At 39.4% G+C, this 23,473-nt stretch overlaps 4 protein-coding genes across 9 annotated transcripts; 2 read left to right on the forward strand and 2 right to left on the reverse strand.

Annotated features, from left to right (window-relative positions):
• Nucleotides 1-781: 781 nt before the first annotated feature.
• LOC131312677 (dolichol-phosphate mannose synthase subunit 3-like) lies at nt 782-9,925 on the reverse strand. 3 transcript variants are annotated; one of them, XR_009195938.1, is made up of 5 exons: nt 9,785-9,925; nt 9,481-9,588; nt 9,272-9,379; nt 8,091-8,216; nt 782-1,850 (listed from the first exon to the last, which is right to left on the reverse strand). XR_009195938.1 is itself a non-coding variant. In XM_058340596.1 (4 exons), the coding sequence occupies exons 2-4, from the start codon at nt 9,583-9,585 to the stop codon at nt 8,157-8,159; spliced, it is 273 nt and encodes a 90-aa protein (XP_058196579.1). In that variant the 5' UTR covers nt 9,586-9,588; nt 9,785-9,925; the 3' UTR covers nt 7,822-8,156. The 3 variants fall into 3 exon arrangements, 1 of the variants encoding a protein (XP_058196579.1); XR_009195939.1 differs by lacking the exon at nt 782-1,850 and adding an exon at nt 4,564-6,466; XM_058340596.1 differs by lacking the exon at nt 782-1,850 and having other exon boundaries at nt 7,822-8,216.
• Nucleotides 828-5,255, forward strand: LOC131312676 (uncharacterized). The gene is made up of 2 exons (XM_058340595.1): nt 828-1,283; nt 5,031-5,255. The coding sequence occupies exon 1, from the start codon at nt 828-830 to the stop codon at nt 1,278-1,280; it is 453 nt and encodes a 150-aa protein (XP_058196578.1). The 3' UTR covers nt 1,281-1,283; nt 5,031-5,255.
• Nucleotides 9,926-11,939: 2,014 nt separating the features above from the next.
• On the forward strand, nt 11,940-17,674 carry LOC131312678 (FHA domain-containing protein FHA2). 2 transcript variants are annotated; one of them, XM_058340598.1, is made up of 3 exons: nt 11,940-12,733; nt 15,251-15,408; nt 16,976-17,674. In XM_058340598.1, exons 1-3 carry the CDS (start codon nt 12,088-12,090, stop codon nt 17,210-17,212), a joined length of 1,041 nt encoding a protein of 346 aa, XP_058196581.1. In that variant the 5' UTR covers nt 11,940-12,087; the 3' UTR covers nt 17,213-17,674. The 2 variants fall into 2 exon arrangements, with proteins under 2 accessions (XP_058196581.1, XP_058196582.1); XM_058340599.1 differs by having other exon boundaries at nt 11,943-12,733; nt 17,003-17,674.
• Nucleotides 17,675-17,766: 92 nt separating this feature from the next.
• Nucleotides 17,767-22,858, reverse strand: LOC131312679 (ethylene-responsive transcription factor-like protein At4g13040). Of its 3 annotated transcripts, none has more exons than XM_058340602.1 (7): nt 22,591-22,858; nt 20,667-20,732; nt 20,274-20,404; nt 19,079-19,163; nt 18,802-18,976; nt 18,186-18,307; nt 17,767-18,098 (listed from the first exon to the last, which is right to left on the reverse strand). In XM_058340602.1, the coding sequence occupies exons 2-7, from the start codon at nt 20,707-20,709 to the stop codon at nt 17,962-17,964; spliced, it is 693 nt and encodes a 230-aa protein (XP_058196585.1). In that variant the 5' UTR covers nt 20,710-20,732; nt 22,591-22,858; the 3' UTR covers nt 17,767-17,961. The 3 variants fall into 3 exon arrangements, with proteins under 3 accessions (XP_058196585.1, XP_058196584.1, XP_058196583.1); XM_058340601.1 differs by having other exon boundaries at nt 18,802-18,982; nt 20,667-20,762; nt 22,591-22,857; XM_058340600.1 differs by having other exon boundaries at nt 18,802-18,982; nt 22,591-22,856.
• Nucleotides 22,859-23,473: the final 615 nt, after the last annotated feature.

Consider the following 23,473-nt stretch of genomic DNA (forward strand, 5'->3'; position numbering starts at 1 on the left):
GACAGGTTCAAAAAGAGAAGAGCTCAAAACAGGTAAAAAAAAAAGAGAAAATTTTGTCCCACATATATCGTTATATGTTAAGAGGTGGTGGGTTCAAAAAGAGAACGGCTCAAAACAAGAATAAAAAAAAAGAAAAGAATTTTTTTTGTCACACATATAATGTTATATGTTGGCGTGGTGGTGATGGAGGTGGAGTGGTAGTGGGAAAAAAAATGAAAAGAAATTTTTTTGTCACACATAACGTTATATGTTGGCGTGGTGGCAGCGGCAGCGGCGGAGGTGGCGGTTACGTGATTGCAACAAGATCGAAAAAAAATGGAAAAATACATTTTTTGTGTTTGCCAAACAAAGGCACAAAGCCTTTGTTTCTTTTACATAGGATAGTTTTGTCATTGAAATTATTAGTGGACTAGTGGGGTTAAAAACATGGTATAGTGGACCTCCCAAAATTTCTCCTCATAGTATTAAGATGGCAATGCTTTGGCTTGGAAGCAAGAAAAATGTTGACCCATTAAATCTGTAGGACCAGCAACTGCTAATGTCACTGCAAATTTACCATCTCTGGCTATCAGAGCAACATAAAAGAAATACCGATAGAAGAATTTTGGGCCAATGCAAATTAAAGATGAAAACCATATAGGAACAGACCTACTGCTACTTTCTATAACTGCATAACCTGTATGCATTAACTCATTTGACAAGAGTCCCCTAGTGGGTAAGAGAATAAGTTCTCAATCCCTCAGCTTGCGCTATAAATTGGGTGCATCAGCACCTTCTCTCCATCACAAAAGAGATAAAGAAGATACACAAGAGAAAGAAGTTTAACAATGGCGGGTGTTCCTAAAACGGTACTAGTTGTCCTCTCCATCTTCCTCGTGGCGTTTCTGTCTGGTGCAGAAGGAGGAAGAGATTTCTCCACCAAAGGAGGGGAAGTCTACCATCCCCAAGCTTTCTGGTTTCCACACATCCCCTGGTGGTGGGCAAGTATCAACAAAGCTGAAAGCAGGCCTAAAGATATAGCAAAAGGAGAAGCCAGAAACATAGAAGTTCCCCAGGTTGATGGTACGGCTGGCCACGGATATCTTCCTGAAGTTGATGGTATGGTATCAACCGAAGGAGAAGAGGTCTACAACCCCCAAGCTTTCTGGTTTCCACACTTCCACTGGTGGTGGCCGGGTAGCAGCAAAACTGAAATCAGACCTGAAGATAAGGGTAAAGGGGAAACCACTAACATGGAAGTTCCCAAGATTGGTGGTCTGGCTGGCCATGGGTATCCATGACTAGTAATCATGGAACCCAACAGGTGTTTGGTTAGGGCGCTTATATACATAAATAATGTTAATGCCAGCTTGTGACCCTACAGGGGTTGCAGCGGGTTTGCTCACTCCATGAACTCTGTCAATCTTGTGTGTTACTGCTACAGTGCTATTATCTATGCAATAAAATATACCCCAGAAATGTTTGTGCCTACGTTTTTTGTGTTAGTTCTCTGAAATAAGTGAAATCCAGGCCAAGAAAAACACATTTACTGAAAAAATGCAGTAGTAGTGTTCTAGCTGAAGAGCTTGCACTGTCCATCACCCATATAATGACATGGGCATATTCAGATCATACACAAAAAATTCCGGGAAAATATTTTGCCTAATTCAGAATGCTTCCTGATATTTGTCAGCATGAAATACTGATACAAAACCAGCATGAAATACTGATTCAAAACCGGTTACCTTTCAAAAAATTCTTGCGAAGTTGAACCCTTTCGTGGCATACAAAAAGGAATTTTAATGATCAGTTCCATCAGAACCCACATCAATCCCTCTTTGTTCCAAGAATTCCTTAGCCTTGTCAATGTCCTACAAAATAAACCTTACTAGCAGCGAACTTATAAAGCAGCGCAAGAAATTACAAAATCTTGATGTATTGGATAAGAAAAACAAGCATCCACTATCTTTTAGACCAAACATTATCCAAATCAGCCAGGCATTAAGGTGAACAAGCAGAATAATATGAGTTCACCCCCATAAAACAGCAAAACAACCGTTGCAATGACCAAATGCCTGAGAGTAACCCTCTAAAAATATTGCAATACAATAAGAGAAGAAGGAACAATCCAGCTAAGCCTCAAGCCCAAAATTCCATATTAGCAGGTTTTGATGATGAATGAGGCTTTCATATCCCAATGGAACTACCTTAAATTTCTAAAACAACAAAATTTTGGGTCGTGGACAATAGCAAAAATCATTTTAATTTAAAATCATTACCTTTAGATTGTACACCATATATCAAAGTCTTTGGGCTGCACCCATTTCCCAATTACAGTCCAAGGAACTACTCAGTTCAACCATCTATTGCAATTCAAGGAAAGCAAAAAGTTACAACCTAGAATTCTTATTCGGAGAGAATCTCTAGCGTTACTTTTATCTTCAACAGGGAATGAATAATGAACACATCATGTTAGTAAGCTTCTGCATAAGCATGGAAGGGGATTAAGTAAGGAAGGTAACCTGAAGCTAAGTTTGTAGATAATATGCATGAAGGTTCCTCCAAATTGCGGAGGAAGATAAATACTCTACAAGGTTAGCTTGGCACTCTATTGATAGAGTGCAGGTACAGTAAAAGTATCCTGGTGGAATCAGGTTTGATTAACACGAAAATGCCCCTAAATGGTCTTCCACTCAGTGGCTTTACTGCAAGAAGTATTAGCAACTAGGGATACATTGAGGGAGTTGAATGCCGTTTCTGATACTTCTTGTGCCTCCTGCACTCAGGCTAAGGAATCCCACAGACGCTTATTTTTTGAATGAAACAACTCTAGCTAGAGCCTGGAAGTTTTTTTGTTTTTTTGTTTTTTGATAAGTAGCTAGATCCTGGAAGTATGATGCTTAGGAATTAGGAATCAGATCCATAGAGGACCTCTTCGAAAAGAGTTCAACACTATAAATGTTTGCATTTGTGTTGCAAAACCAAATTTGTTAAACACCAAAATCAGGACTTGACGGTAGAAGATCTGCACGTCCCGGAACATATCTACTTAAATTTGTAAAGCTCACTGATAATGGGTGTTTTACAATTGTATGTCTTAGTTTTCCCATTGGCGATGCTGCTTAGAGCTTAGGATGGTTCATTAAGACGGTTTTGTTTCTGTTTGAGTGGAATCTGGTGTTTTTCCCTTGTTTTTTTTCTTGATTGGCGGTCATCGTATGAACCAGATTGTCTCATAGCTTCTTTGCTCTTCTTGAGTGAATTTTAATTGACTACAGAAAACTTATGTAACGTGGGCCTTTCAAAATTGGAAGCACGCCCAACACAAATCCAAGTCCCAAAAACTACCACCAATCAATTCTGCTCTAGTTATGCAATCACAAGACAAATCTAGGGTGGTACAGATTTATACACTAGAATTTGAGCCCCAAATGGCAAACACAAATTTCATTCTATGGGATGGTTAGAAACAAGATTGCTGTTGATCTTTGGAAACCAAGCCCCTGACATAAAAGATTTATTAGCATCTCTAGACCAACCAAACACACCTCTTGGCTATAATGTTGAGAACGGACCCAGGTGTAAACATGTTTGCAATACTAGAATTCGTAAACATGTACCGTGTTTGGATCTTGAATTTTGTCAAGAAAAAAGAACATTATTTATTTGATTATACGCTCTGTGACATATTGCTTAATTAAAAAGATGCAGAACTTGTTTCTCTCGTCTAATGACTCCTAAACAAACTTACAAGAAGAAGATGCTACCAAGGTCAAAAATAGAGAATTGCCAGATGGAATTCAAATATTGGCCAACAAAACCAGCCTATGAGATTCCCAACAGGTGAAAAGAGTTTGTAATCAGCGCCATTTGGAAACTAAGGACTTGATAATCTTCACAAACTCTCCAGGCTAAAAAAAGAACTACAAGACCCTCCTGTTAATAAAATGATCCAAGGATAGTGATAACTCATCAGATTAATGGGTAAATGAGTGTGAGCTTCTGTGAACACATTGCATTGGGACTGTGATTATTCTTTCTTTTCATTTCCCTATCCAAGGATAGTCATAACTCATCAGATTAACGGGTAAATGAGTGCAAACTTCTATGACCACATATTGCATTGGGACTGTGACTATTCTTTCTTTTCATTTCCCTTTGCAACTCCGAGATCCAAACACGGCCTTAGTAGGTTTATCTAACCCCACCTGCTCAGCAACCTTATCTAACGATTCACATTTTCAAAAATTTAAGACATCTGATCATACTATGAAGATGGTAATAGTTTGCTTTGAAGCAAGCAAAATGTTGACCCATTAATTCATGGGACCATCAACTACAAATGTCACTGCAAATTTACCATCTCAAGCAATCAGAGCAACTGAAAAGAAATACCAATACAAGAATCTTGGGCCAACACAAATTAAATTTGAAAACCTATGGGAACTGACCTACAACTACTTTCTATAACCTTATAACCTATATGCATTAACTCATTTGACGAGAGTCCCGTAGTTGGTAAGCGCGAAAGTTCTCAATCTCAGCTTGCACTATAAATTGGGGAGGTCTCAGCACCTTCTCTCCATCGCAAAAGACAGAAAGAAAGATACACAAGAGAAAGAAGTTTAAGAATGGCGGGTGTTACTAAAACGGTACTATTTGTCCTCTCCATCTTCCTCGTGGCATTTCTCTCTGGTGCAGAAGGAGGAAGAGATTTCTCCACCAAAGGAGGGGAGGTCTACAATCCCCAAGCTTTCTGGTTTCCACACATCCCCTGGTGGTGGGCAAGTATCAACAAAGCTGAAAGTGGGCCTAAAGATAAAGCTAAAGGAGATGCCAGAAACATAGAAGTTCCCCAGGTTGATGCTACGGCTGGCCACGGATATCTTCCTGAAGTCGATGGTATGGTATCAACCGAAGGAGAGGAGGTCTACAACCCCCAAGCTCTCTGGTTTCCACACTTCCCCTGGTGGTGGCCGGGTAGCAGCAAAACTGAAATCAGACCTGAAGATAAGGGTAAAGGAGAAACCACAAACATGGAAGTTCCCAAGATTGGTGGTATGGCTGGCCATGGATATCCATGAGACCATGACTAGTGATCATGGAACCCTATGGGTGTTTGGTTAGGGTGCTTATATACATAAATAACGTTCATGCCGGCTTGTGACCCTCTATAGGGGTTGCAGCAGGTTTGCTCCCTTTATGAACTCTGTCAACCTTGGGTCTAACTACTATCTACTATGCAATAAAACGTATCCCAGAAATGTTTGTGTTTACCTTCTTCTTTTTTAATTCTCTGCAACAAAAGTGAAATCCAGACAAAGAAAACAAACTTTACTGCTAAAATTGTGTTAGCCTTTCTAGCTGAAGAGCTAGCACTCTCCCGAGCACAGATAGATCATAAGAAGACAAGGGCATATTCATCTCAATACACCAAAATTCTGGAAAATATTTTGCCTAATTGAGATGCTTCCTGATAACTGTCAACCCGAAACACCGATACCAAACAGGTGACTTTTAAAAGATTTTCTTGCGAAGTTGGACCCTTTCCTGGCATTCACAAAGGGATCCTGATGATCAGTTCCATCAGAACCCACATCAACCCTTCTTTGGTCCAAGAATTACTTGGCCTCAACAATGTCCCACAAAATAAACCTTACTAGCAGCGAACTTATAAAGCATGCGCAAGAACTAATAAAATCTTCATTTATTGGATAACGAAGAAGCATCCACTATCTTTTAGACCAAACATTATCCAATTCAGACAGGTGAACAAGCAGAATAATATAAGTTCACGCCCATAAAACAGCAAAACAACTGTCGCATTGACCAAATGCCTAAGAGTAACCCTCTAAAAATATTGCAGTATGATAAGAGAGGAAGGAATAATCCAAAGCCTTAAGCCCCAAATCCTATATTAACAGGTTCTGATGATGAATGAGGTGTTCACATCCCAATGGAAATACCTTTATTTTCTAAAATAGCAAAATTTTGGGTCGTGGAAAATGGCAAAAATCATTTTACCTTAACATCATTTCCTTTAGATTGTACAACATACATCAAAGTCTTTGGGTGGCAGCCATTTCCCAATCACAGTCAAAGGAACTAGTCAGTTCAGCCATCTGTGGCAATCAAGGCATGCAACAACTCACTGGCTAAAGAAAGTCAGAGCATAGAATTCTAAATGACAGATAACCTCTCAGCATTATTTTAGCTTTAACAGAGAGAGAGAAAATTTAGCTATCAAAATGAGATCCAATACCCACTCTAACTGTCTAACACCATTTATCGAATAAGCTGGTTACGGGAAAATATCAGCAATAGTCTTACAAGTCTTATCCCAGTTAGATGAAGTTATTTTAAACCAATGAAAAAAAAAAGTGGTTTATAATGAACCCTTGTCTTCTATAGCTTCGATCACTCATGACTTACCTTTGATGTTAAACGCAACAGCTAAACTTCTTATTTCCTCATAAGCCAAATTATACTGCACAAAAACATCAATAGAAAGGATTAACCTTGTCCACCATTGTGAAGGGAGATTGGGATGCTAGAATTATTCAACCTTAGGTTAGGTGTCATGTTATCTTCACCATACCATTATAGGATTCGCTACTAACTAATCCCCCTATGTGCTGTCCGCGCCTAAAAACGCAATTGGATTACATAGACATCCTTCGTCTACCAGTAACCTAACAATGTAGCCCCCAATATCGATAGGCTACATTTCTCATTGGTTAGTTATACAGCCAGCTGGTACCATTGTTAGACCCAATATTAACTCGTAAAGGGCCAAGATCTTGTGGTCGCAATGAGCTACATCTTTGTTCTAGTGTGGATGCTCTAAAGAACATTGATAAAAAAAAAAACAACATTTGTGCTCGCGTCGGCAATGAAAAACTTTCAATCTCTCACTTCATTATGTTTTCACATGTTTTTCCCTTCCCTCCACAAATCCAAGATCCAAAAACAGCATTAGCACCTAAGTGGGTAAATCTTAATCTTGACATAGTAGCATTTAGGTAACCTTCTAACTCCACCCACTTAGCATCCTAACCTAACGGTTTAAATTTTGCAAATGTAACCCACCAGATCATAGTACTGAAACGAAAATGCTTTGCTTTGAAGCAAGAAAAATGTTGACCCATTAAATTCATGGACCATCAATAAATTGTGCTACGGCAATCTTTCCATCTCTGACAATCAGAGCAACCTAAGAGAAAATCCAAATACAAGAACTATGGGCCAATAGGAATTAAAGATGAAAAGCCACTAGGAACTAACTTGCTTATATTTCCTACAACCATGTGACCTATATGCATGGACCCACTAATAAGAGTCCCATATTTGTTAAGAGAAGAAGCTTTCAATCTCCCATCCTGTGCTACAAAATGGGGAGGCCTCAACCCCTCTTCTCCATATCCATACCCAAAAAAAAACGAAAGATACACACTAGTGAAAAGTTTCCAATAGAGAGATTCACCAAGGCACTAGTTGTCCTTTCTATCTTCCTCGTGGCGTTCATCACCAGAGAAAAGAAAAGGGGGTCTACAATCCCCAAGCTTTCTGGTTTCCATAATTTCCAAACTTCCCTGGTGGTGGACGAGTATCAACAAAGCTGAAGTCGGGCCTAAAGATACAGCTAAACGAGAAAACCAAGACATCTTTTTTTGATCTGCAGAAAACCAAGAAATAGTTGCTCCTAAAGTTGATGCCTGATGGCATGAGTGGCCACATACATCCATGATCTTGGAACCACAGGGGGGTGTTTGGTTAGGGTGCTTATGTACATAAATAACATGCAAGCCGGTTTGTGGCCCAGTACAAGGTTGTGGCAGGTTTGCTCCTCTATGTAATCTGTATAAAAAAATTCCCAAGCCGTATATGTTTGTATCCCTTATTCCCTATTTATGTTCACGCTATGCAATAACGTTGAACTCCATATACAAAGTATATAACCTTTGCTGCCTAAAATCAAACTCAATTAACATGAAAAGAAAAAACAGTTAGCAAGGGTATATTCAATGCCGATACCCAAAAATTCGGGCAAGATTATTTGCCAAATTGAGAGCGTTTCCTGATGTCTATCCACGTGAAATACTCATGCATACCAGGTGGCCTTAAAATATCTCTTTGCGTAGTTGGCCCTTTCCTGGCAAGGTACTTTGCTGATTGGATCAATAAGAGCTGATATGAACTCCTCTTTGCTCCAGGAATCCCTTGGCCTCTACAATGTCCTGCACAAAGAACCTTACTAGATAATGATTTTATAAAGCATGAGGAAGACATGGAATCTTAATTGATCAATAGAAAACAAGAATCCGCTATCTTCTTGATCAAATCATTACGGTGAACATGCAGAAGACTTGACCCCGGCAAAACAGAAAAACCACCATTGCGATGACCAAATATCTGTCAATAACCCTCTAAAGACATTACAATATACAAAGAAAGGCACAAAACAATTCAGGTAAGCCGAAAATTGCACATTAACAGGTTTTAGATGATGAATCAGGTTTTCACATCCCAATTGATCTGCATTTGCTTTGTCAAGATAAAAACCTTGGGTCGTGGAAATAGGGTATAATAGATATCTATTTAACAACATTTCTTGGGGATTGGATGGCATATAAAGAAGTGTACTTTGAGCCATTCCAGTCAAAGTAGTCAAAAGAACTACTATTAAGTTTACCCACCTATCAGATTTTAAGGCAAGCCAGACCTTTTGACAAAAGGAACTTAAGGAAGTCACAAACTAGACTTCCTCATTGAGCGTTCCATCAAATTTGTCCAAACGGGAGTTCCATATCCTATGTCCGCGTAGAAAATTCCTGAATCAGGAAAATTTCTAAATGAAAGTGCAAAGTGCAGTAAGTTTCGATATGTGAACCAGTAACAAAAGTTCATGAAAGCTTAAAACAAAAGGGCTGGATCATACCGACTTTTTTCACATCCAAAATACTCTATCAGATAGAAAGCTCCCAAATTCGAGCATTTCAAACCAGACATCTAATTTAAAAAACAAGACATCTATTTTAAAGGCACATTGACATGCTCGAATTCTTCCAACTCTGATAATTTTCCTATCTTTCACCACTTTGATAGGGAACCAAGGCTTCAAGACTTAAGGGACGGGCATGAACAAAAACAAGTCAGTCAACCCACCTAAGTAATTGCATCTCTCTCCATCTTTCACCTCTTTGTAAGTAAAAAATGTTCACCGGTATCCCTTGCATGTCGAGAAAGCTGAAACAATGCTTTCTGGGATGAACAAAAAGGTCAAGTTAGATACCTGCTGCAACAGAACAGCTTCTTGCGGGCAAGTTCGAAACTGCATCAGCCCAACTCCAACCATTAATAGGCCGTAACATCCTAGCGACAGGACGAAGTACAAAGGTAGCTGGAAAAAGGAAGTCAACACCGCAGAGGCAAAGAACATAAGCCGAAAAACACAAACATAGTAACCTAATAATTTTACAAGAACTAGAGAAAGGAGCTCACCAACCAAGTATAGCTGCGTGGAACCATAGATGTTTGCAACAAGAGGCCAATCCAGAAGGCAGATATTGCCACTAACAATGTCATTATCTTTGCAACACGCTTCATGTCCTGATTGAAGTTAAAACGACATGAATCTCTTGGCAACATGAAATCATACTGGAGATTTGTGCTCCGTGTGAAATTATCGACCAAGCAATCTTACTGTGCCACGGCTCACGTAGTATCTATCTATCTGTGTGTGTGTGTGTACCGATCGATCGATCGATCGAGAGAGAGAGAGAGGAATTGTGACCATTAGTTGTACCTTTAGCCAATCCAGAGATGAAGATCTTCCTGAAACAATTAAAGATGAAATTAGGGAAGAAAAGGGTATGAAATTCTTGAACTGGAACTGGAAGAAAGGATCTACGGCTTGTGATAAAGGAAAATCTGAATATATTTCAAGGTAGCTAAGTCAATTGGCTATTTTATTTTATTTTTAAAATTTTATTTTTTGTATTTATTAATTTTTTGTCAATTTTATTGAAGATATTTTGTCTTTACTATTGAAATTTAAAATTTTTTTATAATTAAAACGAAAAAATTAGTTTATTAACTTATTTTTATCTTTATTAAAACAAAATAGGTTTCGATCGTAATTCTTTTTACTTTTGAAGCATAATCCCTAATAAATTAACGAAAAATTAACAAATACAAAAAAATTTGAATAATAACAAAAAAAAATTATTTGATTTATTTAGCCGAACAACTTAGCTAAACAACCAATGATTTCCGCCTTTTTATAACTACATCAAAAGCGTGATTACTAGCGGTATATATTTGTTGCGGAAATACACAGTAAGCCGCAGATGACCGCAATCTTTTGAGCCATGGCCACAACCTACTGCTTCTTAGTCGCGAATTTTTGCGTTATGGATGCAAACTTTGGTGTTATGACCGGAGATTCAACTTTTGGGCTAGAAATTGGATCGTTGAGTTGGGGTTTTTTGGGCATATTATTGGGCAAAAAATTGGATTCTTAAGTCCAAAAACAATTGAAATGTGTGCAAGCTAAGGTCCCGTTCCAGAAACATTTTTAAAAAAATAAGCAGCTTGTTTACATTTTCAAATTTAAAAATAATGTAAATGAAAAATAATTTTATAATTTTTTTTTGCACCGTATAAAAAGATCTTGATGAGATCTATCAAACAATATCCTTATTGGTAGGAAAATTATTTGCGTAAACACATTATTTTTAGCTTGAAATTGCCTTCTTAAAAAATAAATACTTATTTTGAGTGCAGAACGGAGCCTAATTTTTCAAAAGTCTCCAAGATAAAAAAAATTCAAAAACTCATTTTTTTTTTCCAAATTTATCTTATAAAAATTGCTTGTAATTGTGACTGTTAATGGTATCACTTCTTGATCCGCCGACGAAAATTTTCTTGAAATTCGAACAACAAAAATTCAAAATTATACTTGCATAAATGGTACGATTTAAAAATTCCATTTTTTCCCCCAAAATTGTACCTGAAAAAGTGTAATTTTTTCAATTTTTTTTCGAGAAGTCTAACCCAGGACAAAAACACGCACCAAAACTTGGGGCAAAGGGAGCCTCACAAGCTTTTAGCGAGCCCAATAACAAAAATTCAAACATTCAACGGCATCTCTCATCCTTTTTACATTTGAAATTAACTTTTTTTCTAAAGTTAAAAGAACTGTAATTTAATCCACTTTGAGTTGTTTCAGAGTTAATCCAATTTAGAGTTGTAATTTCTAAAGTCAAAAGAACCGAAATTAATTTTTCTGTTGTATTTACCTCTATAGCTCAGTGATTTAGTGAGAACCTATTGCTCATTACCCCGAAAATAGTAATCAATGGTTGAGAATCACTTTGATGATTGTGTCACACATATCAAAATGAATCTCAACCATTGATTGTTGTTTTCGGGATACTTTCGGAGTAAATTTTCTTTGTCTCTAGCATTTCTGTTGTTCATTTTTTCCCTTTATTACTACCAACATGCTCAATCCTTGGGAGTTGCTCTTTTTCGAGATCTCAAGGTACCAAAACTCTACCTCTTCAAAAAACAAAAAAAAAAAGGTACCAAAACTCTTAAATTATTTTCACAAAAGTCGTGCAATTTTTGAGCTTGAAATCGGCTCGAGCTTTTAACGAGTCGAGTCTGGTCATTTATTAAGTGAGCCTCTTTAATCGAGCCAAATCTCTCTTAACAAGCCAAGCTCCACTCTGCTCGTTTATTAAACTAAACGAGCCAAAAACTCAAACTCAAACTCGACTCATTTACTAAACGAGTCGAGCCAAACATTAACGAGTCAAGCCGAGTCGAGTTCACCCTACTCAAAACTCTATGGTTTCAACAGAAAATGTCTCTTAGAAGAGCGATATTAGTGTGTGCCCACCTTCTATTGGACAGAAATGGAGGTATTGACAAATTTTTACTGTATTTTTTTCTCCAGGTAAAGACAAAAATGTTAACCCAGAAGACATAACCAAGAACAGGGAATAAAACCCAATTCGCCAAGGGAAAGTCACAGCCCGTTGCCAAACACACCTTTCCCTCCTCCGACGATTCTCCTCTCTCTCTCATCTGAATCCACATGCGATGGGAAGCAGCGGCGGCGGTGGCGGCAGCGACGTCGAGGCGGGCTTCGCGAAGCTGCAGGGCGAGGACTTCGAGTACTATATGCAGACCTACTCGATCGTCCTCGGCCGCAACAGCAAGAAGTCCACGGTGGACGTCGACCTATCCTCCCTCGGCGGCGGCATGAACATCTCCCGGCACCACGCGCGCATCTTCTACGACTTCACGCGCCGGCGCTTCAACCTCGAGATCCTCGGCAAGAACGGCTGCTTCGTCGAGGGGGTGCTCCACCTCCCCGGCACACCTCCGGTCAAGCTCGACTCCCAAGACCTGCTCCAGATCGGCGACAAGGAGTTCTACTTCCTCCTCCCCGTGCGCAGCATCCTCGGTGGGCCGATCGGGCCCCGCCATGCGCCGAATTACCCGCCGCCCTACTCGCTTCCGCCGCCGTCCGGGAGGGTTGGGAAGAAGGGCGGCAGGGGTAGGGTTTTGGGTGGTGGTGGGGAGTATTTTGAAGATGATGAGGAGGAGGGTCGTGGTGACGAGGGTTTGGTTGCCGCGACAGCATATAAGAAGGCTAGGAGAGGAGGGGATGGGGGTGAGATGTATGGGTACGGCGGTTCAGCGGTAGGGTCGGGTGGGAAGGGGGTGATTTTGGCGCAATTCGGTGAGTAGATTTTTGACATTGATTTGCTTCCAAGAGTTGATAGAATTTTAGTGATTGCTAGAATGAATGTAGGGAATTTGAATGAAAGATCCCACTGAATTGAATAGGGTTTGTTTGTTTGTTTGTCACATTTTTAGAAGCAGCTACATTACTCTAACCCTGACACCCAATTGATCTACAAGAGTATCAACATCCTCTCTATATAGGGGTTGAACTCACAACGGTACTGCATTTATGTACAGCTACACGTTGGGCAATTCGGTGAGTAGATTATATTAACATTGGTTTAAATTAAGGGAAATGATTTTGCCACCCCCTTTTTTGTTAGCGCCACTCCCCTGCAAATGTATTTTTGCACCAAAAATACACTTGCAGGGGAGCAGCGCTAACAAAAAAGGGAGTGGCAAAATCAGCAGCCCAAATTTTTAGAGTGCTAGAATGGATGTAGAAAATTTGAATGAAAGATCCAACTCCGGATTTTAAATAAAGGCCGTTACCTATGGTGTCGGGCCTAACGGGATTTCAGACCTCCGACTGATTACTGATATATGGCCTTATCAACCATACTGTTACGTTTCCGGATACCACAATTTGAAACCCTGTTCCCACTGAATTGAATTGGGGTCCAGTTTCCCATTGAATAGTTATCCCAATAGCATTTTGGTGGTTTAGTGTTTTTTTTATCATGCTACTTGAATTTGTCTTGATTCAGTTGATCATTTCATTTGCATTTGTAGTGGCATTCTATGCTAGACCATGACTACCTATCTGTTGACATGGTTTTCTCATTCTTAATATTTTTCATTTTTCATTTTTTGGATTTGTCGAGTAGTTCTTTCCCATTGTAGTTGTGTTCGTCATGCTCAAACTGTTTACTGGAACACTTATTTCCATGTAGGCCGTGGCTTGGATTAATCCAGCAGTCAGTTTTTTTGTTAAGGGTGTTTTGCAGATTGAGAAATCCCTTGGCCTTGAGATTTCCTTAGTGTATCTGCTTTCATGTCGGTTGGATGCATGACATGTGATACCAGAATTTTGCCTAATCATGCCATGCGTATTTTTAGGACGGAAGAGACGGCCTTAATTAGTCATTACACAGCAAACCACCTATCTTGTTCGGAACTTTGCAATATGTTTTGCTTGTTGGACAGTTATAGTTATCAGGCATTAAATCTTGGTTAAAGTGAAGCTGTGTTTGGCAGGCCAACATCCTTATGAAATTCGGGACTGCATTAGGATATCTGCTCTCATGTCGGTTGGATGCATCATGCATGGCATGTGATTTCAGAATTTCACTTAATCACGCCATGTGTACTTTTTGGAGGGAAGAGACTGCCTTCATTACACAGCAAACACCTATCTCAGTTTGGGACGTTTTGCTTGTCAGACAGTTATAGTTACCGGGCATTAAATATGAATGCTCGTTAAAGTGAAGCTGTGTTTGTTGGGCGACTCGGGCCAGCATTCATATGAAACCTGGGACCTAACTTAATGCTAGCCAAATTATGGTCGCATAGCCTGTTTAGGGAAGTGCCCTCCGTACTATGAATTTGAGATGGTTCATCCAATTGGTCGGATCTGGGCCTGTGTTGAATCTTTTTCCTTTGGAATGTTTTGTCTTTGGATAGGGATCTATTTATTTGGCGATGAAGCAATAACGTAGTGGGTTTCATTATGTTTAGGTTTTCAAACAAGTGGAGTTTGACTCTTTTAGCACGACTCCTTTTAATTAGGCCTTTCTCTAACGAGCTGCCAGTCTCGCGTGCCTGTTTTTTAAAGTGTAAGCCACGTGAAGACTTGGTCTTGCCCATCATAAATTGAAGACAAAGAGCAGACTTGGTTGTTGTAAATCTCAAAAACAGATTGTTATACGTAATTGTGAACTTATTTATATGGACTTAGGTATGCTAGTTGTAGTTATTGTAGTATTGTAGATGCCATATGACTGAGATGTAGAAGGCAATCAAGTGTTACGGCGTGATCAAAATCATGTGCTGATTAATCAAGTGTTTTCAGTCACAGTTTGGTGGAGTAATTAATTTTGACTGTTAAAGGATCTGAACTGGTATCATCTATGTATGGAAAGTGCATAAGCCATAGAACATCTAATAACCAGTGGCAGCAGAACCCAATCCTTAGGCGTTAGGAACTTAGGACAATGATCTTGTTGAACTTCCACCATGGGCTGCAATTGTTGCTGTAGTTGTATGTTGTTACTTCAAAGATGCAATTAAAGCGGAAAAAACTTGCATAAAGGGCTGTAGTTTGTATAATTGTATTGTTAGTTGTTTGCTTAGTTATTTCACTTGAAATTTCAATGAGAAGTTGAGTTGGGAAATATTATTCTGGCATCATTTTTGTGCTTTGAGAGAGATTTCATCACAATTCCTAATGATTGTACCGTTGCAAATCTTGAGAGAGTGGAAAGAAAGACCAAATTATGGGGAAGAGACAGGTTTTCATTGCAATTCCTCATGATGTGCTGTATCATAACAATATTGTTCGCATTACCTGCAGACAAGAAAGCTGAGGCAAGATCCAGAGTTGACAGAGATGCCGATAATCAGCAGCTTCTTCAGTTGGAAGAGAAGGATGTTGTATCATCTGTAGCTACTGTACTTTCTGATCTTTGTGGCCCTGGAGAATGGATGCCTATGGAGAAACTTCATACGGAGGTAAGTCTTAATTGCTTTTTTCCTCATTGCGCACTTGGGTTTTGCTGTCTATGGTCTCACTTGGAAGTTGAGTTTCATCAAATGCGTAGTAAGTAGTAACAACTTAGAGTTGGTCCTATGGCACACTAGAGCATCTCCAAAATTGAGTATTGTGGATAATGAATGCAATCCAACCCATCTCTATTTTGATTCTCCAAAATGGAGACTTAGAATTTGAGTCTCCAAATTTGGAGACCCATGGGACATTTTGGAGATTCAATTCTCCAAAATGGAGATATTGAAATTGTGAAGCGAAGTCCCACATCACTTGGGTACCAAAGTAATAAGAAGAATACAGGCGTGATGGCACCCTCACTTCAATAGCTAGCTTTTGGGGTTGAGTTCTACCCAATACCGTGTAACATGGTATTAGAGCCGGGTATGCCAAGGATGGGTAGGGTGCGTGTCGCTGATCTGCACACAGCAGGTGCTGCCGAGTGAGCACGCTGGGCATGAGGGAGGGTGTGAAGCGAAGTCTCACATCGCTTGGGTACCAAAGTAATAAGAAGAATATAAGCGTGAGGGTACCCTCACTTCAATAGTTAGCTTTTGGGGTTGAGTTCTACCCAAGACCGTGTAACAGAAATACCTTTACCCTTCTTGTGTTTTGACTTTAAATTTCAATACAATCTGTATCCTCTGTTTATTTTTGTGAATAGGTGCAACTTTTATTGAATAAATTTAGTCTTCATTAAATTTGGTTGTGCATAGGCTACAGTTTGTTACAGGATCAGCTTATTGTTAAATGTTAACTGTATCTTTTGGAAAAGACCGGTAAAAGATAAGCTTGTTGATGGGCTCATCCAAAATTTTCACTGGTGATGCCTGAGGATCTCCCCTGTTTGTCTCATTTTGCATGTTTTTATAGTGGCATGTTAACCTGCATTTAACTTTTAGAAATTGGAAGCAGCATTAACTTTTCTAGTCAAGCACAGCTAGGATAATCACCTTCAGAGCCTTGGCATACAACGAGACGTTCTGGGATGATAACATTTATGCGTTACATAACCAAATGTCCCTCTTTTCCCATCCCTCTGTAAACATTTCGTGTGGTGCAGTGTCCTTACTTTTCTTCGTTCTGTCCACCGCCGAACCAGTAAAAGAGGACAGTTGCTAGCTTCTCCATGTTGACTGCCTAGTACTCGACTCGTAAAGAAAACTCACTCACCTTGTCAGGTCATATATGATATAGGGTTTATGGTCCCCTTGGACAAATCATAGATGCTTCGTCAAGAGCCGTCTCTTCGTGCAATTGTTCAAACTTTTAGGGCTTTTGTTGAATGTCCTTGGAAATTCCCTCTTTTACCCTCTCTTGCTGAGGAAACTAATTAGGCTATTTTGCATTGCATTTTAAATGAATCCACCATATCGTCCGTTAGCGGTTACCTCAGGTTTTCAGCACATGTTTCAAGTTCCTCGTATTCATGCTAATCACCCTGCATTCCTCTTGCTGTTGGTTCTTTTCTACTTAGCCCATTCCTTTTCTTATACTCAAGTTTCTTATACCTTTGAGAACTCTAATTTACAGGAGCTCTTCTTATTCTTGTTTGTGCAGTTGGTGGAGCATTACAGCACTGTTTGGCATCACAGTCGTGTAAGGAGATATCTCACATCCGAGGACTACCCTGGTCCAGAATCTAAGGGAAAACCATGGTATGGTCTGCTTATGTTGTTGAGGAAATACCCTGAACATTTTGTGATCAATACAAGGTCCAAGGGCCGGGTGACTCTAGAGTTCGTCTCTCTTGTCTCGCTGCTTTCATGAGAACTTGCAGCCTCTACAATCGCCTAACTTATGATTTATCAGGAAGTGAGAATCGATGTGAAATGTGCGCTTGTAAATGATTCCGTGGACATAAATTTGAGTTGGGGACTGTTTTTGGCATTCAAATATGTTGGAAACGTGTCTTCTTGTTGTCCTCTCAGTGCCTCATTGCTGTGGTTTTTCTACTCAATCTGTGCTTCCTCATAACAAAGAGACAGATCGGTTACTATCCGTCTTCTCCAATTTGTTATTGTGGGTTGCGATGTGTTAAAATGATTTAGCTAGTTCATTTTATTTTTGGGAACCACTCTGGGAAAGATTGATGGTGCGTTTGAGAAATAATTTACATGTAGATTATTGTGATTTATCAGGAAGCAAGAATCATTGTGAAATGTCGATGGCTTGGACGTCTGTATCAGCTTGTAAATGACTCTGTGGACGTATATTATTTTGTGTTGGCAACTTGGCATTGTTGGACGTGATTCCATTTTGGAAAGCATCTTTACCCAAGGGAAAAAAAAACTCAAAGCAATAGTTTCGCAAAGTTTAATCAATGGTAGTTAAATAGTGAATTCTTATTGAATTAAAGACAAAATCTGCTACCGACAAATATGAAGTCCATTACATTCTGCCCTAATAGGGGCCTTTATACTCCAAATTCAAGACAAAGCAATAAAAAATGGTACAATCAGATAAGTGGCTGAATTGCGAGATCGCAAGTTCTCAGTTGTGGCCCTGAACGAAAAAGTTCAAGAGACTGATGTGTCTGGCTCTACGTCTTCCGAAGCCGAGAAGCCGTTCACACCTTCATCACCTTCCCATTCGCTATTCTGTGCTGAAGGCTCGGTCTTTCTTTGCAAACCTCCCCCACTTCTTCTCCGGTGTCCTGAAGGTACCATTATAGAAACTTATTCAAGACCAGAAGATGGGAAAAACAAGTGGATCACAGAAGTATGAAAGTTGGTAAGTTTACTTTTGTTCGTAATAGCGGAACGAGTCACTGCTAAGAAGTCGTCCCACTTGAATTTCCTAAGTTCTTGCTTCTCCTCCTCTGAGAGTTCAAAGTTAGGTTCCCTCCCACACATAAAAGCAGCCCTGCAAATCGGAAAAACCTACTAATCAGTTTCTCAAACATTTGCGTCATATCCGTCTCAAATAGCTCCATATAAACAACACAAAAGCTACAATTTGGGCATATTACAGGTGCCTTACTCATGTCGGGAAAAAGACAGACCCCAAGAAAAATTATATCAAATACAAGAGGAAACAGGAATAATGAGGCCAGTAAGGTGCCTGCACCTACAAATGAAAGGATTTGTTCCACCATTATGACTGTTAGGATCAAGACAGCGAAAACTGAAAACAATCAGCTAGCAAGTAATTCGGCTACTTGAAAGATATGGATTACACGCAACTTTTTCTCCATTGAATGGAGAAGCCTCATAGCCTATCTTTCTTTGCTATAAATGGTCTGGAGACACTCTAGCGTCTAGTCCTCATTGAGATATATGATATGGATTCTTCTTATCCTTTTCTTTCCTGGGTGGCCTTGATATGGTGTATCAGTGAAGGTAAATTGGTGTTGATACCTGTCGTACAAACGAGCAGCTTCTTCTTGAGAGCCGACTGTCCCCAAGTGGATTTGTTTCTTGTCCACTTTTATTGCTGCCTGCCATTTCAAATTCTTAAAATAGACACCTCTCATCAAACATGGTTCTTGGTTTTCAAAATGCTTTCTCCGGTGTCGCTTTCTGCGCTTGACTTCTGGCACTAACACACACACAAAAAAAAACTTAACGCATTAGCTTAAAGATAAATGGTATTGCTGAGTGAGACACCAATACACATGCACACAAACGAAAAAACCTGGATATTGTTGATTATGCCGCTCTTTTGATTCGCTAGAACCAGATGCATTTGATGACCCAGGAAATACTTTTGAAATGGTTTCCTGGGAATCAGTAAAGAGAATATATGTATATAAGCTTGAGGTACAGGGTAATGGACACAAATAGTTGGTCATGCTTTGGGATGATAAACAATCTATAGTGTGCCATTTTAGTATCTCAGAGTCGCAGTGATATGACACAGTTCATCAGCATGGGCAGAATATTGAAAGCATACAATGATGATTTCGGAAACTAGAAATTGTGTCATCCAACCACTACAAAACTTCATGATAGGAAAGTCATTGGAATGAATTACTTACAGTGAGATGCAAAGACTACAAAAGATCTTTACAATTTTAACTCTTTGTTGCTGACTATCCCGCATGATAGAGCATAGGTAAATTATGCAACAACTCAAACTCTACTCTCAATAACTAATAATTGCTTTGATAAATGGTGATGAAATGTATGTGAAAAGAAAACTAAAAGCAAGAATTAGAAGGGCATGGCTAACCCATTGACAAACACACTAATCATAAGCAGTGCAAGACTTTCACCACTATAAGGTACCCTTAATCATGCTTCTCGAAGAGCAGTCATGGAGCTCCTCCATGATAACAAAAATATAATTCCCTAGTTTAGTTCTCAACAGCTAGTTAACTGTTGTATAAGACAAGCATATGCTGGACTAAAACGGCAACAGCACATGAATGGGCACCCTCATTTCGGTACAAAGAAGGCCTTATCCACTACCGCAAATCCAAAGTGGCAAAGACAAAACATATAGATCAGTTAACTGCCTACAGAACTCAAATAAGTCCATCCCTCCTTTCTCCTGCAAATGTACATGGTCTTCAATTCGTTTGTAGTTACAGTAACATTACTAGTATCTTACTGTACACCCTCAATTTGTTAGCTACTATGTCATTGGAAAATTTAGTAGACAAAATTTGATTCTCATGAGATGCCCAACATTACTTGACAATTCACATTTCACTTAAATCTATAGTTTAGTAGCAGACCAAGAAGAATTTTGGCTGAAAACTTCACAAAACCATGGTATTGCTTATGATTATTGTCAATTACTAGAATGATCAAATTTCTGCAATAATAAAGGGAAAAGAACAAAGCTAAGTAACAGACAAAACAGAACTATATGAACTCATGCTAACCTCCTTAGTTTGCTCAGCTTCAACCGAAGGCATAGGATGAATACTGACTGCTCTGGTGCTCTGGACAGGATGTTCAGGAGTATTTCCGTTGTCAAAAAACCTGGGAAGTGGTGACAAGAACGAACTTCGCCCTACAAGATAGGTGAATCAGGTTCGCTTCAGCACAATATCAGAAGATTTAATGCAGCACAGACTCTTTCACTAACTTCTTCATATATTATGCGGGTCAGTTCATCAAGAGGATGGACAAATAAAGCCACAGCAAAGAAGTTAGAATGCAATACATCGTAACAAAAAAACCATTCATGGTCTCTCAAAATGGTAAGTAACCGTCTCATGCTTGTTAAATGAGGTACTTTATCTCTAACTATAGCGAATTCAACTTTGACGTACCGGAGCAAAGTTTCAAGAGTCTGCGCCTTCGTATGCTCACCATGGTTGAACCTGCTATTCCTAAAACTGCAAGGTCATTTCGTTGAAGCCCTTAGGCTATTACGCAAATAAGTACAACAATAACAGACATACATGCTAAGGCAATTTCCAGAGACAGACTAACTTCTAGAAACATTTGGTATTTAGTATTCAAAATAACAGTCATACAGAATTTCCAGACTTTCTAGTCCTGTCAGGTAATAACATGAAAATGGTATCAAAGGGACAACAAACAAGATAACATATTCAGATGTCCGACACAACAACAGGATAATAAACGGTAAAGGGTGTATATAGAACACTAAGCCTGAAGAAAATCCTGGCCATTTCTCACTTTACCCTACATCGGAGTGTGAGACATGACAAAGAGATTGAACATACAAGGACTGGCATTCTTTAACCAAGCAATACAGTAAGTAGCATGACCCCAATTTGCTAAACCAGAATCTCACAATGTGGGGTGTCATTGCCTGAATGAAGGCCATTAACGGCCAAAGGACCTTCTCAGTAACAGCCTGTCTACATATGAATTTTTCAGCAAATCTCCGCTAATAAAGTTTTATCATTAGAGGTGGCTCAACCATTATGCTGTTAGCCCATCGAAACTTCTGTTCTCTCTAAAACCCCCAATTGTGAAACAACTAAAGAAATAGGCCTCATTAGTGATGTTTGAATTAAAGCCTCTAACACCCTTGGGCTGCTACTGTCTGCTAGCTACTATCATCAGATGATGACAGGAAGTTCAATCAAAACAGTTGGCCACTTTCCAACTCAAAGCAGCCAAATGCCCAAGCAGTTCACCATTCCGGTACGTTGAAAACATATAAAAGCTAGTGCATATGTGCAGCTTGTGAGCTATATCTATATGTAAACTAATATTATGCACATCGATAGAAACAACTACAAAAACAAAGACCACCTTTTCTGTAAGTCATAAAAGTAGCCCCAGATGGGTATGTAGCACACTTGAGGGTGCATACCAAGACCCCAAGTACCTCATGCCAAGACTCTCAACGCAAATTTCGGGAAATTTCCATTTAAGAACCATGATAAGAGTACTAAAGCAGGTGAACAGCAACATCCCCTTCTTTGCTGTACCTGAAAAGAGGTGAACAGCAGCACCTCCTTCTTTGTTGTACCCGAAAAGAAGAAGCTCATTACAAGGTGGTGGGTATGCAACTTCAGCAAAGAAACCCCAAATCCAAGGCTTCGAAGTGAACTGTCCAAGCATCTAACTCAAAAATGGTGAGGCTGCTCATATACTAACACGCGCGGAGGTTATTACGTGGGACAATCGGTAATACTCCCCGCAGTGTGAAGAGGTAAACAAAAGATCCACAACGTAGGGATCATCATACTTATTAAACAAACAAAAGAGAATTGATTTATAGAGTTTGCCAAAAATCTTTGAAGGCCAGCTCTTATAATTTTGGAGCATCCAACTCAAAATCAATCGAAAGTGCGTGGGGAAGATGCCGGGCTCATAAGCTAGTTTGGAGGTGATAATCAACCGCTTAAGACATACTCTAATATAAACAGACCTAAGCCCTCCATTCCAAAGAATTTCTATCCTCTCTCCTACGATAAAAGTCAACCCTCGCCAACCTACCACCTTTGAGGGGAAGAGGAAGAATAAACCCCAACTAGAAAGTACAAAGCCCAATACCCACTTAAAGAAACGATACCACAAAAATTAAGAGAAACCCTTACGGCCGAGAAGAGTTCAAACCCACAAAAAGAAAAATGCCCCAAAAACAAGAAACTCAGAGTCAACTTGACTCAGTCGAGACCAAGGCGGCACACGAAACTCAGAGAATCTTGAGCTAACCAAGCAAAGTGGTAAGTCATTACAAAAACAAAGAAAAAGAGAGTCTTGTGTTCATACCTGAGGGGTAATAACGAAAAGGTGGTGGAAAGAGGGCACAAACCCAGGAAAATCAAAGTGGGTTTTGACGGAAATCGACGGGCAGTGAGTGGATTAGGAAGCTAGGGTGGCGAGGGTGGAGAGAGAGGTTGTTGCTCATGCATCTACCACCTTTTGGTTTTATTTCTCTCCTCTCATTGTGCCCTGTTTGGAGAGAGAGGAAGGTGGTGGAGGTAATGGCGGAGAGAGAGAGAGAGAGAGGGAGAGGGAGAAGATGGTTGGTTGGTTGAATAAGAGAAGAGGAACGTAAGCTTCTATGTACTTTAGCAAGGTTTTTCAAAGGACGGAAAAGCCCTTGTGAATATTTCCCAAAACAACTGGAATACCATATTACCAAAATAGCCCTCAGTGATGAGAGTATCTCGTTTGTACACTGCCATTATTGGAATTCCATTATTTTGTCCAACGTTATGTCTTCTTATCATTGTTGTGTCGTAGGCTCTCATTGCAAATGAAATCAGCTGATAATTATTTCGAAGAGAATAACTATTTCATGGAGTTTTTCGTGAATAATGATTTACAGAGGTGAATCAAGTGAATTTTAATAAAACTTTTCAGGGAAAAAGTTGAACTTTTCTCCAAATTTTTTTATTAAAATTCGTACCATCCAATTTCAAAATGAACGACTGAGATTAAGCGGCTCTGAGCTGCAAATTACCTCTTTGCAGTGACTCCGTGAATAAAGCATCCTTTATTTCGAATGGAGCTAAAAGTTTAGTTTAGCAATACTGTCACTGCAAGTTAGGGATTCAAGTAGACAAGTACTTCTCTTTATATTCTCCTCAGGAAAGTTATCTCTATTTTAGTGGAAGGCAATAATTAAGGTTGCAACATATATATGGAA

This window comes from Rhododendron vialii, chromosome 13a (assembly GCF_030253575.1).
Source record: "Rhododendron vialii isolate Sample 1 chromosome 13a, ASM3025357v1".
Classification (NCBI taxonomy): Eukaryota; Viridiplantae; Streptophyta; class Magnoliopsida; order Ericales; family Ericaceae; genus Rhododendron; species Rhododendron vialii.

Excerpts from the sequence above, each read along its gene's own strand:
- LOC131312676 (XM_058340595.1), top strand. The coding sequence starts at position 828 with ATGGCGGGTGTTCCTAAAACGGTACTAGTTGTCCTCTCCATCTTCCTC.
- LOC131312677 (XM_058340596.1), bottom strand. The coding sequence starts at position 9,585 with ATGAAGCGTGTTGCAAAGATAATGACATTGTTAGTGGCAATATCTGCC. Across the intron at positions 9,380-9,480 it reads CACGCAGCTATACTTGGTTG|CTACCTTTGTACTTCGTCCT; the intron begins GTGAGCTCCTTT and ends TCCTTTTTCCAG. Across the intron at positions 8,217-9,271 it reads AAGCTGTTCTGTTGCAGCAG|GACATTGTAGAGGCCAAGGG; the intron begins GTATCTAACTTG and ends TTCTTTGTGCAG.
- LOC131312678 (XM_058340598.1), top strand. The coding sequence starts at position 12,088 with ATGGGAAGCAGCGGCGGCGGTGGCGGCAGCGACGTCGAGGCGGGCTTC. Across the intron at positions 12,734-15,250 it reads GGTGATTTTGGCGCAATTCG|ACAAGAAAGCTGAGGCAAGA; the intron begins GTGAGTAGATTT and ends CATTACCTGCAG. Across the intron at positions 15,409-16,975 it reads TGGAGAAACTTCATACGGAG|GAGCTCTTCTTATTCTTGTT; the intron begins GTAAGTCTTAAT and ends TCTAATTTACAG.
- LOC131312679 (XM_058340601.1), bottom strand. The coding sequence starts at position 20,709 with ATGGTGAGCATACGAAGGCGCAGACTCTTGAAACTTTGCTCCG. Across the intron at positions 20,405-20,666 it reads ACTCTTGAAACTTTGCTCCG|GGCGAAGTTCGTTCTTGTCA; the intron begins GTACGTCAAAGT and ends CCTATCTTGTAG. Across the intron at positions 19,164-20,273 it reads AAGCTGAGCAAACTAAGGAG|GAAACCATTTCAAAAGTATT; the intron begins GTTAGCATGAGT and ends ACTGATTCCCAG.